The sequence below is a fragment of the Schistocerca piceifrons genome, chromosome 11 (genome assembly GCF_021461385.2).
Source record: "Schistocerca piceifrons isolate TAMUIC-IGC-003096 chromosome 11, iqSchPice1.1, whole genome shotgun sequence".
Classification (NCBI taxonomy): domain Eukaryota; kingdom Metazoa; phylum Arthropoda; class Insecta; order Orthoptera; family Acrididae; genus Schistocerca; species Schistocerca piceifrons.
The window spans coordinates 168041341-168058823 of NC_060148.1; the positions used below are offsets into that span (position 1 = coordinate 168041341).

The 17483-nt window shown below is 42.2% G+C and overlaps 1 protein-coding gene across 2 annotated transcripts in view; it reads right to left on the minus strand.

The window, feature by feature from the left end:
• The window catches only part of LOC124719985 (zinc finger protein OZF-like), a 161316-nt gene that overhangs the window by 6780 nt on the left and 137053 nt on the right, over positions 1-17483 (minus strand). For both annotated transcript variants that reach the window (XM_047245212.1, XM_047245211.1), the window contains exon 7: positions 2457-2494. In XM_047245212.1, coding sequence (XP_047101168.1) covers positions 2457-2494 — 38 coding nt within the window. The remainder of the gene's footprint in view (positions 1-2456; positions 2495-17483) is intronic.

Consider the following 17483-nt stretch of genomic DNA (forward strand, 5'->3'; position numbering starts at 1 on the left):
AAAATATAGGACTTGCAGTATTAAATTTTCTCGACAAAAGATAAAAGGTGTTGTGCTTGAGGGTTAAAAGCTTACATGCTCTAATTCAAATCAACATTTTCGACTTGGGCACCAATGAGACAATTGACACAGAGCAATCTTGACAGTATTTGGCCCAGCTGAAGTGGCCGAGCGGTTCAAGGTGCTACAGTCCGTAACTGCGCGACCGCTACGGTCACAGGTTCGAATCCTGCCTCGGGCAGCGTAACGTTGCCTGTAATGCCTCTCCTGGGCTCATAACCGTATCGGTTTGACCCTAGACTACTGAAAACCCACGGCCTGGTCAGACGAGTCCCAATTTCAGCCGGTCAGATCTGACGGCAAGGTCGGAGTGTGGTGCAGACCCCACGAAGGCAGGGACTCGAGCTCTCGACAAGGCACCGAGCGAGCCGGTTGTGGCTCCACTACGGTGTGGGCCGACTGAACAGACCGTCGACTGGAAACGGATAGGATCGGCTACACGGAGACCGTCTGCTGCTGTTCGTGGACTTCACGTTCACAAACAACGTCGAAATTTTCTAAGAATGACAATGCACCGTGCCACTGCGCCACATCTGTTCCCGATTGGCTTGAAGAATAATCTGGACAATACGAGCGAATGAGCTGGCTACCCAGATTGCCTGATGTGAATCCCATCAAAAGTTTACGGGGCATAATTGAAAGGTCATTTTGCACACAAAATCTTGCACCGGCCATACTTTCATAACTACGGATGGCTGCAGAGGCACCACAGCTCCATATTTCTGCAGGGGACTCCTAACAACCTGTCGAGTCCGTGCCGTGTCGAGCTGCTGCACTATCCCAGCAAACGAACGTCGAACACAGTATTAGGAGGTACCCCACGACTTTTGTCACCTCGGTGTAGGTATATGGAAAAATATAACTAAAACAAGTGCTGACGGTTGACACACATGCTCTGTTATGTAGTCTACTATGCACAACTGCCACACTGTTCACACTGCATCATCTGCGTAGGACCTCAGACTGGCACGAACATTGTCTGTCTGGCTGTTTATATATTCTGAACAGTACTCTGGTGGATGCCCCCACATTTGGAATGATACAAAGAGTTCTGCTTGCTACGAAAATCTTCAATGCAGTCACACCAGTGTTTAGACATTCTGCACACCTGTACTTTGTCTTCTAGGTGACAGAATGGATCTGTATCTAAAGCTGCATCCAAAGTGAAGTGTGCAACAAATTTCAGGCTATGTTTCTGGCAACCACTGCAAACTCATGTTGGCAACACATCTGAAACATGGAAATAGCTATCCACGAGTGTGTCAGCCCAATGTTTTTGGCCAGCTCCTGCACCTTGCCACTGCACGGCAGAAGCATTCGTATGTGACTAGGTCACCTGTAGTTTGTACGCTTTTGCACTTGTTTACGCAGTCCATCAATACGATACTGAAAGGTAGCAGACAAGGCCACACGGTTTGGAACTGCTGTCATCGTACGAGGCAGAGAAATGCTTGTGGAATGTCGGGAATTCCAGCTATAAGAATGTAAACAGATGACAGGAGTCTTTGGAAAGAACTGCGGCTGTATTTAGGGCCAGCAGCAGCTGTATCGGGAAGCAGATCAGGTTGCTAATCATTCGCGGCTTCAAAACCGGTCCTCCACGTACCTCAGGTATTATTTCAGACGTCGCTTACTTTGAAATGTGAAACAAATATGCATATCTCTGGCTTGAAACTGCAGCTGCCAAAATATTGAGAGTAACACTGTAATTGCTTTCCTGAAATTTGTGTCTTCTTTGTACCATACAATACTATCACAAAAGCCATAATTTGAAATTCAAAGGATGACATCCTAGCGAATTTACAAAAGGCTGCGTCATCTTCCACACTCGTCCCATTGCAAATTATTGTCGCCACTTCTTCTGCAGTATGTTTTTATCCACCAATGACTATTACGCATTTCTCTTAATGTCTTTAAGTTTTTTATACTCACAGTGCAGCACAACATATCGATACAGTTTTCTCATTATTAGACACAGGGTAGCAGATGGTCCAGATACACTATGGGAAAGTAAGATGCGTGGACAGAAACCTTAGTGAGAGGTAGTATTTGAAACTACATTAAAACAGGACAGGAAACACATTTACAACAAAAACATTTCCTGTCAGGATGCAATTTAAGATGAGTCTAACAACAGGGTATCAATCTGAGCTCTGCCTTACACTGTCTTCAGTCTCTCTCTCTCTCTCTCTCTCTCTCTCTCTCTCTCTCTCTCTCACACACACACACACACAAACACACACACACACGCTATTGTTTCTCATGGAAACTATGTCAATCCTTACAAAGACCTTCAGTCTCCAGAAAATATACACTTAATAATTCTAGAAAAAGATTTGCCTTACTGACTCCTTTTAACAACTGGCAACATATCACTTCAAACTATTGAAACTTACCGTGTTCTGTCAAAATATATCTCTGCCGCTCCTGGTTCCTGGAACATTAGGAGAGACAATTATGTGTTGGTTGATTGGACAACACAGAATGTACTTACTAGCAACACCTCTGTCTGTTACAGACGGTGTGTCAACAACATATTACAACTGATAAAATATGTTCTTACATTTATATTTAGTCAGTGCTACCATCTCGTCCCATTCTTTTCTCCAAAAATTTCACTTCAGACATTTAACGGTCATCTAAAGCTTTCATATAATAATCATTCTGAAATCAGTGGCTCCCATTTAGTTCCATGAAAACTACAACATACACAAAAGGCATAACAACACCGACACAGCAAGATTTCAGCTACATACCATCACTTTTCCACACAGTCAACCACAGTCCATTATAAACCTTTGCCAACAGTGAAGCAGAGCCCACGACTGGCTGAGGCTACACACCATCTCACATCTGTGATGAAAGCATCCGGATCTGGAATATATCGGCCATAAATTCAGTCTTTCGTAGGAACAAAGAGGTGGAAGTTTGAGCCAAACAACAATTGTGCGGTGCTTGTGGCGGGACAGTTCAGCCTTTCACTGCTACGGACATGCTCTTTGCATTCCATGCTGAGGAGGCTTGTGTTATGGCTGTACTGTTTGAAAAATACTGGTGCCTGTCCTAAGAGACAGAATTCCTGCTGATATGAAATACTTACCATCTGGTTTTACAAAAACTATTAAGTGAAAGAATTTGATTTTTGGACATCTTACAGTCTGATATTTCCACTCAGTAAAGAACTGAATTTCTTTTTCTTATCTGTCATACTTAATGTGCTGCATCAGGTTAAGTAAAATCTTGCAAGAAGTTTTAAAGAGTTTGCAGAGTTAAAAATGCATTGCATAAACTTTATGTATGGGTCATTTTGGATCATACATTGAAGTGAATGAAATCTAGATAAGATATCGAAATTTTATTTAAAATGGAGAGCAGAAGGATATCTCATTTTGGTCTCAATTAATTGGGTTTTATATCTGAAGCACAGTTGCGCACGATGTGCAAACCACATTGTCATAACAACTGTCGTAGCTCATAAACGATTCAAGATATCAAAATGAAGTCATTTGCAAATGATAGCACACAATAATGCACATATGTTACATGATGAATTCTGGAAACACTTTATTCACCAAGTCATGGAAGTAACTCATCTGCAGCAATGGTGTCAGCAGCTCAGGAAGCATTCAGACATCCATAGCGCTTGTAATATTAGTACCTGTTTCGATGGCTTAAATAAACTTACATTCGATAATCTAACCGTGCAGGCTCATAGAAGCCATACAATTTGTGTAAAAATTTCTTAGATTGTCGCTTAGCAGCGACCACCTGATATTTCAAAGAATATCTTACGTGTCACGGCACAGAATACGAATTGTTCATAACTTGTATCGATAGCGATATTTTGTGTTTCTTATTTTTTGACAGCTGAAGAATTGTAACCCTCTCCTGTTACCACAGTCCTGATACATTTTTTGAAGATGGCAGACGTGTATGTGGTGCAGTCCGCAATCATTAATTAGTTATTACAAAATATTACTATTGTTCAGTGCTATGTTAGAATTTATGTGTGCATCTGAGATGAAATATAGAAGATGATAAAGTACTTTATTTAAAGAAACAACCAGCAAGATAGAAAATTGAAATTGTATGGAGCATATTGTTAGCAATACTGACTAAGGTAATTATATTGGTTATTGTGCTCTCAAATGCTGTACTGCCTGCTTATTACTTAAAGTATTTCTGTGCTATCCATCTCCTATTAATGGCAACAGAAATAACAGTGTTTTTCTAGATTTCATACAGCTACCAGGGATCCCATGAACCATGGACCTTGCCGTGGGTGGGGAGGCTTGCGTGCCTCAGCGATACAGATGGTCGTACTGTAGGTGCAACCACAACGGAGGGGTATCTACTGAGAGGCCAGACAAACGTGTGGTTCCTGAAGAGGGGCAGCAGCCTTTTCAGTAGTTGCGGGGGCAACAGTCTGGATGATTGACTGATCTGGCCTTATAACACCAACCAAAACAGCCTTGCTGTGCTGGTACTGTGAACGGCTGAAAGCAAGGGGAAACTACAGCCATAATTATTCCCAAGAGCATGCAGCTCTACTGTATGATTAAATAATGATGGTGTCCTCTTTGGTAAAATATTCGGGAGGTAAAATAGTGCCCCATTCGGATCTCCGGGTGGGGACTACTCAGGAGGACGTCGTTATCAGGGGAAAGAAAACTGTCGTTCTACAGATCAGAGTGTGGAATGTCAGATCCCTTAATTGGGCAGGTAGGATAGAAAATTTAAAAAGGGAAATGAATAGGTTAAAGTTAGATATAGTGGGAATTAGTGAAGTTCAGTGGCAGGAGGAACAAGACTTTTGGTCAGGTGAATAGTGTTATAAATACAAAATCAAATAGGGGTAATGCCGGGGTAGGTTTAATAATGAATAAAGAAAATAGGAGTGCGGGTAAGCTACTACAAACAGCATAGTGAACGCATTATTGTGGCCAAGATAGACACGAAGCCCACACCTACTACAATAGCACAAGTTTATATGTCAACTAGCTGTGCAGATGATGAAGGAATTGATGAAATGTATGATGAGATAAAAGAAATTATTCAGATAGTGAAGGGAGATGAAAATTTAATAGTCATGGGTGACTGGAATTCGAGAGTAGGAGAAGGGAGAGAAGGAAACATAGTAGGTGAATATGGATTGGGAGTAAGAAATGAAAGAGGAAGCCGTCTGCCGTCTGGCAGAATTTTGCACAGAGCAGAACTTAATCATAGCTAACACTTGGTTCAAGAATCATAAAAGAAGGTTGTATACATGGAAAAAGCCTGGAGATACTAAAAGGTATCAGATAGATTATATAATGGTAAGACAGAGATTTAGGAACCAGGTTTTAAATTGTAAGACATTTCCAGGGGCAGATGTGGACTCTGACCACAATCTATTTGTTATGACCTGTAGATTAAAACTGAAGAAACTCCAAAAAGGTGGGAATTTAAGGAGATGGGACCTGGACAAACTGATTAAACTAGAGGTTGTACAGAGTTCCAGGAGAGCGTAAGGGAACAATTGTCACAAATGGGGGAAAGATATGCAGTAGAAGAAGAATGGGTAGCTCTGAGGGATGAAGTAGTGAAGGCAGCAGAGGATCAAGTAGGTAAAAAGACGAGGGCTAGTAGAAATCCTTGGGTAACAGAAGAAATATTGAATTTAATTGATAAAAGGAGAAAATATAAAAATGCAGTAAATGAAGCAGGCAAAAACGAATACAAACGTCTCAAAAATGAGATCGACAGGAAGTGCAAAATGGCTAAGCAGGTATGGCTAGAGGACAAATGTAAGGCTGTAGAGGCTTATCTCACTAGGGGTAGGTAGATACTGCCTACAGGAAAATTAATGAGACCTTTGGAGAAAAGAGAACCACTTGCATGAATTTCAAAAGCTCAGATGGAAACCCAGTTCTAAGCAAAGAAGGGAAAGCAGAAAGGTGGAAGGAGTATATAGAGGGTCTATACAAGGGTGATGTACTTAAGGACAATATTATGGAAATGGAAGAGGTGTAGATGAAGATGAAATGGGAGATACGATAATGCGTGAAGAGTTTGACAGAGCACTGAAAGACCCGAGTTGAAACAAGGCCCCGGGAATAGACAACATTCCATTGGAACTACTGACGACCTTGGGAGAGCCAGTCCTGACCAAACTCTACCATCTGGTGAGCAAGATGTATGAGACAGGCGAAATACCCTCAGACGTCAAGAAGAATGTAATAATTCCAATCCCAACGAAAGCAGGTGCTGACAGATGTGAAAATTACCAGACTATCAGTTTAATAAGTCACAGCTGCAAAATACTAATGCGAATTCTTTACAGACATATGGAAAAACTGGTAGAAGCCGACCTTGGGAAAGATCAGTTTGGATTCCGTAGAAATATTGGAATACGTGAGGCAACACTGACCTTACGACTTATCTTAGAAGAAAGATTAAGGAAAGGCAAACCTACGTTTCTAGAATTTGTAGACTTAAAGAAAGATTTTGACAATGTTGACTGGAATACTCATTTCAAATTCTAAAGGTGGCAGGAGTAAAATACAGGGAGCGAAAGGCTATTTACAATTTGTACAGAAACCAGATGGCAGTTATAAGAGTCGAGGGGCATGAAAGGGAAGCAGTGGTTGGGAAGGGAGTGAGACAGGGTTGTGGCCTATCCCCAATGTTATTCAATCTGTATATTGAGCAAGCAGTAAAGGAAACAAAAGAAAAATTCGGAGTAGGTATTAAAATCCATGGAGAAGAAATAAAAACTTTGAGGTTCGCCGATGACATTGTAATTCTGTCAGAGACAGCAAAGGACTTGGAAGAGCAATTGAACGGAATGGACAGTGTCTTGAAAGGAGGATATAAGATGAACATCAACAAAAGCAAAACGGGGATAATGGAATGTAGTCAAATTAAGTCGGATGATACTGAAGGAATTAGATTAGGAAATGGGACGCTTAAAGTAGTAAATGAGTTTTGCTATTTGGGGAGCAAAATAACTGATGATGGTCGAAGTAGAGAGGAGGAGGAGGAGGAGGAGGAGGAGGAGATTAGTGTGTAACGTCCCGTCGACAACGAGGTCATTAGAGACAGAGCGCAAGCTCGGGTGAGGAAAGGATGGGGAAGGAAATCGGCCGTGCCCTTTCACAGGAACCATCCTGGCATTTGCCTGAAACGATTTAGGGAAATCACGGAAAACCTAAATCAGGAGGGCCGGAGACGGGATTGAACCGTCGTCCTCCCGAATGCGAGTCCAGTGTGCTAACCACTGCGCCACCTCGCTCGGTGAAGTAGAGAGGATATAAAATGTAGACTGGCAATGGCAAGGAAAGGGTTTCTGAAGAAGAGAAATTTGTTAATATCGAGTATAGATTTAAATGTCAGGAAGTTGTTTCTGAAAGTATTTGTATGGAGTGTAGCCATGAATGGAAGTGAAACATGGATGATAAATAGTTTGGACAAGAAGAGAACAGAAGCTTTCGAAATTTGGTGCTACAGAAGAATGCTGAAGATTAGATGGGTAGATCACATAACTAATGAGGAGGTATTGAGTAGAATTGGGGAGAAGAGGAGTTTGTGGCACAACTTGACAAGAAGAAGGGACCGGTTGGTAGGACATGTTCTGAGGCATCAAGGGGTCTCCAGTTTAGTATTGGAGGGCAGCGTGGAGGGTAAAAATCGTAGAGAGAGACCAAGAGATGAATACACTAAGCAGATTCAGAGGGATGTAGGTTGCAGTAAGTACTGGGAGATGAAGAAGCTTGCAGAGGATAGAGTAGCATGGAGAGCTGCATCAAACCAGTCTCAGGACTGAAGACAACAACAACAACAACAACAACAACAACAACCAGGGACTGAATGCATGTTGGCAAACGTCATAGTTAAGGCAGAAGGTGCATTGCCATTTAAGTTGTTTGTGATTTAAATCCAATTTCTTTTAACGTGTGGTATAGTATAGAAAAGAGAATTTCCAGCTCTGTCTGGTCCCTTAGGTTTCTCTGTTCGTAGTTGCTATCTCTCATATCCGGTCGTGATCGAACATGATCACGACACAAATAAATTAAGTTGTAATGTGAACTCTGTTTTTAATCTTGAGAACACTACGCCTTCTGCAAACGATTTCAGGTGACATAAACTATCACATACAGTAGTTAAGTTTTTGAAAAGTCTTTGCTCTTTCTGTCAAGAAGTGGTGCAAAACTCACAACAAATTTCTGAAATTTCACAAGAGAATTATAATTTAATCAAAATATAAATAATTTTTTAAAAGATAAACCACCACACACTGTAGGAAAATGCAAGCGGTGCCTGTATAAATGTCCACAGCACTTGGGGAACGGCGTAGTAGGATGTGAAAGGGTTAACGGTCAAAAACTGTTGTGGGGCCTGTCATATTCTACATCAACATCCTTTTATCTACATCTACGTACATATTCCGCAAGCCACTGTGTGGTGCATGGCAGAGGGTGCTCTGCCTCTGTACCACTACTAGTCACTTCCCTTCCTGATCCACTCAAAAATCGAGCAGTGAAAAATGACTGACTGACTGCCTCTGTAGGAGCTGTAGTTCCTCAAATCTTATCTACAAGGTCTTTAGGTGCAACGTATGCTGGTGGCAGTAGAATCGTTCAGCAGTCAGCTCGCAATGCTGGTTCTCTAAATTTTCCTAATAGTGTTTTTCGGAGGGAAAAAAAATCGCCTTCCCTCCAGGCATTCCCATTTGGGCTCCTGAAGCATCTCCGTAACATTTAAACATTGTTTGAGCCCGCCGGTAACAAATCTAGCAGTCCGTCTCTAAAATGCTTCGACGTCTTTTCTCAATCTGACCTGGTACGGATTGCAAACACTGGGAGCAGTACTCGAGAATGGGTTGCACCTGTGGCCTATATCCGGTCTCCTTTAAAGATGAACTACTCTTTCCTAACAGTCTACTAATGAACCCAAGTCGACCATTCGCCGTCCCTACCATCCTTCTCACACTCGTTCCACCTCATATCGCTTTGCAGAGCTATGCCCAGAAATTTCTACGACTTGACTGTGTCAAGCAGGACACTAGTAATACTGTATCCGAACATTACAGGTTTGATCTTCCTACTCACTGCATTAACTTACATTTTTCCACATTTACGCGTAGCTTCCATTCGTCACACCAACTGGAAATTTTGTCTAAGTTATCTCGTATCTTCCTACCGTCACTCAACTTCGACACCATACTGTACACTATGGCATCACCAGAAAACAGCTGCAGACTGCTGCCCACACTGTCTGCAAAATCATTTATGTATACGGAGAATAACGGTGGTCCCCAATGAGATTATCACTCTGCAGTTGAGTGTGCACCGATATGAAACTTCTAGGATTAAAACCGTGTGCCGGACTGAGACTCGAACTCGGGACCTTTGCCTTTCGCAGTGGCAAGTGCTCTACCATCTGAGCCACCCAAGCACGACTCACGCCCCCTCCTAACAGCTGTACTTCTGCCAGAATCTCGTCTCCTATCTTCCAAACTTTACAGAAGCTCTCCTGCGAACCTTGCAGAACTAGCACTCCTGAAAGAAAGGATATTGCGGAGACACGGCTTAGCCACAGCCTGGGGGATGTTTCCAGCGGAGTGTGCGCTGATATGAAACTTCCTGGCAGATTAAAACTGTGTGCCAGACTGAGACTCGAACTCGGGACCTTTGCCTTTCGCTGGCAAGCGCTCTACCATCTGAGAGGAGGTAATGGCAGAAGTAAAGCTGTGAGGACGGGGTGTGAGTCGTGCTTGGGTAGCTCAGTTGGTAGAGCACTTGCCCGCAAAAGGCAAAGGTCTCGAGTTCGAGTCTCGGTCCAGCACACAGTTTTAATCTGCCAGGAAGTTTCACAACAGCGGTCCCATCACATTTCCTCGGGGCATTCCTCCCGATACCCTCGTCTGTAACGAACATTCGCCATCGAAGACCTTCATTAATATCCTGCAATGGGGGCACTTTGTCGAATGGTCTACCTGTTGTCCTTCATCCATATTTTGTAGTATATCTCGTGAAATAAGGATGAGCCGAGTTTCGCTATGTAAAACTGTGCCGACTCGTGGATGTAAGCTTCTCAGTCTCGAGAAAGTTTATTATATTCGAACTGAGAATATGTTTCAGGATTCTGCACCAAACAGAAGTTGGAGATATTGGTCTGTAATTTTGCATTATGTCGTTAGTGCACCTATCTCGCATACAATTTGCGCCAAATGATGTGTAACATCTTGTCAAAGCGTTACAACCGAGGTTCAGTTGTGCACACAATTCCTCAGCCTCGCAGATGAGTCGATCGAGACACAGCTGAGCAGCCCTGACCACATCCTCCTCACCACTACTGACACACATTATCCATCACACACAGTTTCTAGTACCTCTGGAAACAATTTACGTAAATGTTCAAGACCTGTATATTACACTCTGCAGTTTGAAGTACGTAGGGAACTCAGAAAGTAAGTTACACGTCTCATGACAGGAGTGGACCACTGTGAAAAAAGAGGAGCGTGCACGTTCCGGGTTTCCTGCGGACACAGGTCCACTGCGACACGGGTAACACGTGCACCACACTGTGCGAGTGGAATGGCGTGGCAACAGGAAACGTATGGCGAAGTCGAAACGCGTGGTGCTGTACAATTCCTGTAAGCGAAACATCTAAATTGCACACCGTTTCGCTGTGAAAGTCTGGAGGTATGCAGACCGAGTGCAATGTCGTGTCCAGGGGTAGTGAAAAGAGGTGCCAACAATTCGACCGAGGCCACACAGGCGTAAGGCACTTCGACCGTTAAGTCCAGCTCTTGCACCCGATTTCCTGCTTCTCTACAAGTTGAGAGAACATCTGAAGGGAAAGATATTTTCCCAACAACGAGGCTGCTCGATAACTTTCCAGGTACACTTCCACGACCGAACATGGTATACCTATCATTGCGGAACTGAATGATCGGCAAACGTTCTGACTGTCGGTTACAGAGACTTAGCGACTGTGTTGAAAATGTTGTCATGTATGTGTGTCACTTGAAAGTGACATGTAGAATTTAGAAGAAGTTACTTCATCTGTCATAATAATACCTGTGTTACTTTTTAAATTCCCCTCATATATGATGTTCCTGCTACATACAATAGAGTGTAGTATGCTCCAAGCAACACACAATCAGTGCTACGTCTTTCACGGACAGTGAATGAAAGACGAATGCAGAGAGGAAACAGATGCATCTGGAGAGGCCAGCCACAGAAAGGTCAAAAGCAGCTACCAGAAGCACAGACAACTCTTTGTCCAGTAACAGAAAATCCTTCCTATGGCCCAGGACTGCATTAGACTGTTGTTGAAATTTGAAACACCATTTTGCAAATACGTGCTTTTTAGTCGTTTATGGAAAATTTTCAAATGAATTATTAAAGAAAAAGATCTAATATTTTCGGTATTTTTACAGAAAATAAATTTACATATTTTATCACAGCCTTTTCGAAATATGTTAAAAAAAATAAATCATCATTACCAACAGAACTTGACAAAAATGCTGTTTGTGGATTTTTCCAGCAATTAAAAAATATTATCTAAAGAACATATATATGATCTTAAGAAAATATGCCACAGTATATGACAGACATGGAGAAGGCACCAAAGTACATAGAGGCTGATTATGGGAGAATAAAAAATGCTACAAAAATTATGTATCTAGTTGAAATGATACAACCAAATGCTTTGGACAAAGATGCTAAGTTTGTAAGGGCTATCAATTAATAAAAATACTGGGATAACAAGAAATCTTTATCTGTACATGCAAAACTCTGGCATAACAACACTTTCGTTAGACAAAAATATGTTTCAGAATCGTTTCATTATACACAGTCACGCAATTAGGTGGAATAAAAAGGAGGAGACGAAAACAGTCAGGAAAATCTATGGACCAAAATATGACAATGGAAAATGGAAATTAAGAAGCAATAAACAACATTATGAAAGAACAGAACAAATGTTAGGCACAATGAGGAGGAGAAGAGTTGCATGCTACAGATGTCTAAAAAGGCTAGACGAGACAATAACAAAGAAGTTTTTAACATTTTTGATGGAAATGCGAAAACATGAATGACATGCATCAAAGAAGTTATAGGGAAATGGAAATAATGGAGGAAAGAATAGAAAAAAGTTGAGAGCAAAAGGAAAAAGTTTCAAGGGCTTCAAGGAGAAAACAAAGAAAAAAGACAGGTGCAACAGGAACAGAAGAAAGAAGAGAATAGCATAGCGAAAGAATCAAAAACTACGGAGAAGAAAAGCAGGAGAAATAATGAAGATACACATTATTTTAGGTAGGCCCCAGAAGGCCAAACAATTAAAAAATTTACAAATCTACTGAAATCTTTTTAAGAAATGGTATCAAATATACTTATGGAGAGCACGGGAAACCTATATAATAATGGCCAACCAAAGGTTTGAACCAGCTGAGTCAGGGTAGCGGTGCATCTGCCCAAATGTGCACACTCATCACACTCTTTGTCAACAAATTAATGTAGTGAAGGAGAGAAGTAATCAGATGTAGTCATGTGTAGGTGTATACAACATTTCATCAGCATTGGTTTGGTGAAAACAGCATCATGGTCTGAGTGGAGAATAAAGAGATATTTGAGGTTTAATTCAGCTTATCGATCTGAAATAATACAAATTCTTTGATCTTTTTTGAAAGTGAAAATCTGCCGAGCACTCTAAAACATGTATAAACTTTTTGGCTGTAAACTATAAACTAAATATTCAATACAGCTGAAAATGCAAACATACGTCACAAGCATGTGTACCAACAAGGTGACAAGAAAAAAATCGAAAATTGAATATATAAAACCTGGAAAATTATAAAATTTCCCGTTATTTTTGACAACACTTCATACACTGAGTCCCGAGCATAAATACTGCATAGTTCGCAGACGTGGACACCCATTCAGTAAGGACTCTTGGAAGAGCCCGAGGTAGCGTAAAAGGACAGAGGACAAAGTGGATGACATTACGCAGAAATTCTGTAAGTTTTCATTCCGAGTGTGCCTCCCCAATGGAAATCAATGCATGTTGTTGCAATATCGAAAGGATTAACAATTCTTACTGTGGATTTTGTGCTGTCGCTGACGGGCAGCGGTGGGGAGTGACGTGCCACTGTCGGGAAGAGTGTGGAGTGGGATCGGGGACAACTTCTTTCAGAATCTGACAATGTCAGGCAATGTTCAAAGCTTAGGACAGGCAATAGGCTGTGGCTTCAATTCTTGTCAGTAAGCTCAACCGAGTGTGACACGGAAATTATTTTACAAGCTTGGTTTTTGGAGAACGTCTGGTTAGTGAGTGTCAGCAGTTCCTAAAGTATTCTGTCACTACGGTCCAAAGTTGCGTGTGGCAGGTGCCGACACTCGTATGCTGCAAAGCACAGTGGAGTTGTGGCACCTTAACAGTGCAAATTGGCACACGAGTAATTTTTCAATATAGATGGGATGGGAGTGAGAAGTTATGGTCACTTGAGGTCTGTGAATTCTGATCAAAGAAATTTGTAGTCTTGCGCGATTGCTATAACGAACGTACACCTACAGAATTGGAGGACACTGGGCCTTGACAGTATCTAAACATTTTACCACACGTTTCTGTTATTTATTTACAGCTTTACCGACTTCCTCGCGAACACTGTTGTCGTAGCACAACTGGCTATCAGAGTTTGTACAGTGGATTGCAGCCTACTGGAAGTTCCACTGCAGGTAAGACGAGGTGAATTTAACAGATCGAGGATGTGCGGCCGGACTTCGAAGGTGCAGAATCTAAAAGAGAGGTCTACTACTCACTACAGCCAAGCACCCACATTAGACTTCCACTTCCCCACCGTTACCCGATGCGTTTTGTTTAGCTCGACACTAAAAAGTTCGAGTCAAATTAATGTAAAATACAAGAGGGAGTAGCAGAGAACGTCACCTGCCGTCCTGTAGGCACTGCAACAGTTCATTCACGACTTTAGTGAGAGTAGAGTTATCGTCAAACTCTTTCAAACATAATGGGCGTGATTCTTTCCCTTCTCTGCGTCACCTCGTTTGTTGTAAGTCTTCGTAAAGGTTCCGTGAAACTGCGCCGTGTTAAGATACTCAGTTACGGATACCGCAGACAGAAACCGGTCGAGATCGATAGTTCTCTGGGAACTTGCCTCATCTTGTGATGACCCTTCGTTTAGAGCCGGAGATAAATAGCAATTCCAGCAGAGGGCTCAAAGTGAGGGCTGTAAAACTCAGATTAATCAGTCAGAGATGCACACAGTGTCTCAAAAAGGTCCATAAAATTTCACAAGAATACGTAAATTTAAACTCACACAATGACACTAAAAGTTTACCTCAAGGTCACTCATAATCTGTCAGCTCGTGTAGTTGCCAGGAGGGGTTTCCTACTGCAGCTCGCTCGCTAACTCATCTGTCGGCAATTTCGTACTGAGTCAATATAGCAATAACACAATAATGCAATGTGCCAAAAAGTTGTTTCCAGTAACACTACTGCCCTGGCACCTCGACATAAGAATATTTCTCAACAACGAACTGCCTCAACGACGGATCACCTTATGACGGACGTGCAGATCTCTCATTACACCACCGAACTCTGAATTTGTGGGCTTCTGTGGTGTGAGAGTGTGGAAGACTGCATTTATATGCCTTCTCATCAAACAACTTCCGGTGAACTTCAACACAGCATACTAGCACCACTGAAAACAATAACTGTAGACATAATAATATTATTTATATAGTCAGGAATCGGATTTCGGCTTCTCGGACAGTCGTCACCACGACTCCAGATTGTTTGTGTGGGTAGTGGATGATAAATTGAACATTCATTTAAGATAAATGAAAACTTCCATCATAAATGTAACTGGGAAATGTAGCTCAAGGCTAAAGTGCAAGAATGTAAGAGGTATTCTTGTAGGACCAGATGGTAATTTTACAAACATAAACTTTGTAGTCCTATGCGTAAGTTATAATTCGTGCTGTTTCTAGCTTCATTTGTGCAGAAGATTCAAGCTTGCAAAATCATGGGAATCTTTTTGAAGCATCACACGTTTCAAGAGAGTGGCCCAACACGGCTCCATTTGCATTACGGTGGACAGTCTGCCCGAGGCTGTGGCAAGAAACAGGGAAACCCGACGTGAGCTGGCAATGGAGTTTGCCTAAATATAAATACTGTAATGTACACTGAGCAGGATAGCAATATTCACATATACAGATGGTGGTAATATCACACGCATGAGGTTCTGTTTCATAAATCTTCAGTGAATTCAATAGTCCAAGATCCACAGCGCCAAGAGTGTCCCGAGAATACCGAATTTCAGGCATTACCTCTCACGATGGACAGTGCAGTAGCCAACGGCCTCAAGACAAGCAATACGGCACTAATTAACTGCAGAAATCTATGTGGGACGTAACATATCTGTCTGGGCAGTGCAGCAAAATTTGGTGCTGACGGGCTGTGGCAGCAGACGACTGACGCGTGCGCCTTCAGTGACAGGACGTCGCCTCTCCTGGGCTCGTGACCGTATCGGTCGGACCCTAAATGATGGGAACGACGTGCCCCGGTCAAATGAGTCCAGATTTCAGTCGGTAAGAGCTGACGGTAGGGTTCGAGCACGATGCAGACCTCACGAAATCGTGGATCCGATTTATTGACAACCGCTGTGCGAGCTGGTGGTGGTGACGTAATGGTGTCAGCTTTGTTTACACGGAACTGACTGGATCCTCTGGTCAAACTGAACTGATGATTGACTGGAAATGGTTACATTTGGCAACTTAAGAGACTATTTACAACCATTAATGGACTTCACGTTCCCAAACAATGAAAGAATTTTTGCGGCTGACAATGTACCATGTCACTGGACCACAACTGTTTGTGAGTCATTTGAAGAACATTCTGAACAATTCAAGAGAGTGATATGGCCACCCAGATTGCCCTACATGAATCCCATTGACATTTTATGAGAGACAATCGAGACGTCGGCTCGTGCACAGCGTCCTGCACCAGCAACGCTTTCACAATTGTGCATGGCTATAGATGCACAGTGGCTCAATATTACTGCAGGGGACAGCTAACGACTTGTCGAATCCACGCCATGTCGAGTTGCTCCACTGTGTCAGCAAAAAGGAGGTTCGGCACGGTATATAGTCCTACGATTTGTCACCTCAGTGCAAAAGGCAAGTGTAGAACTAGATGCACCTATTTAATGCAAAACATTATATTATGTCAGAAGTATTGTAGAGTATCACAATTTCTGTTCATATTTTCCCATTTGCCAGTTAATGCTGTCAAACTTAAAAGTGTTTCGCAACATAATTGTTTTAGGTAACAACAGGATAACGTCAGATCAGCTCGAAAGCATATACGATAAAATAATGAAAAAATAAGTATCCTCAATTATATGGTTTCTGTTTGAGGTCACGTGATAATGTTAACAGTTAAAATAATAATGACACTGAGAGCTAATTTAAAGTTAGCTGCAACTTACTGCCGACAGACTGAATTATGTTAAAGTTTACTTTTGGCAAAATTCTGTTTAAGTCAAACTTATCTCTGTATTCTGTAAAGTGAAATGTTCACAAAAATATTTGTTTAATTGTAAGTTTATTTATGTTAATATTTAAATAAAGACAACATTATGAGAACGATAGACTGCTACTCACCATATAGTGAAGCTGTTGAGTCACAGACAGGCACAACAAAAAAGACTCATAAGCAAGAAAGCTCTCATTCAAAGGCCTTCTTCTGAAGTAGACAAACACACACACACACACACACACACACACACACACACACACACACACACACACACACACAACAAACAAACTTGTACACACATTTCCAGAATGAGATTTTCACTCTGCAGCGGAGTGTGCGTTGATATGAAACTTCCTGGCAGATTAAAAATGTGTGCCTGACCGAGACTCAAACTCGGGACCTTTGCCTTGCGCCGGCAAGTGCTCTACCAACTGAGCTACCCAAGCACGACTCACGCCCAGTCCTCACAGCTTTATTTCTGCCAGTACCTTGTCTCCTACCTTCCAAACTTTACAGAAGCTCTCCTGCGAACCATATGTACACATATGACCACTACCACTGGCTGCAGAGACCAGACTGCAAGCAGCTGTGCATGATGGGAGGAACAGTCTGGGTGGTGGTGAGGGGGAGATATGGCAGGGTTGAGGTGGGGACGGTAAAGTGCTGCTTTTGGGGCATACAGGGATGAAGTGGGGAGAGGTTACAGCAGCTCGGTGCAGACTAGAGACGGGCAGTCCACTCCTGAATTTATTTGATGAGCCAAATCTTTCTAAAGAGTGGATGAAGAAGTGAACAGTAGCTCACCCAATTTAAAAATGCGTCTCCTGTGGCTGTAATGAGTGGGACGAAAACTCTGCTCTCGGCTGCTGCAGCAGTGCCCC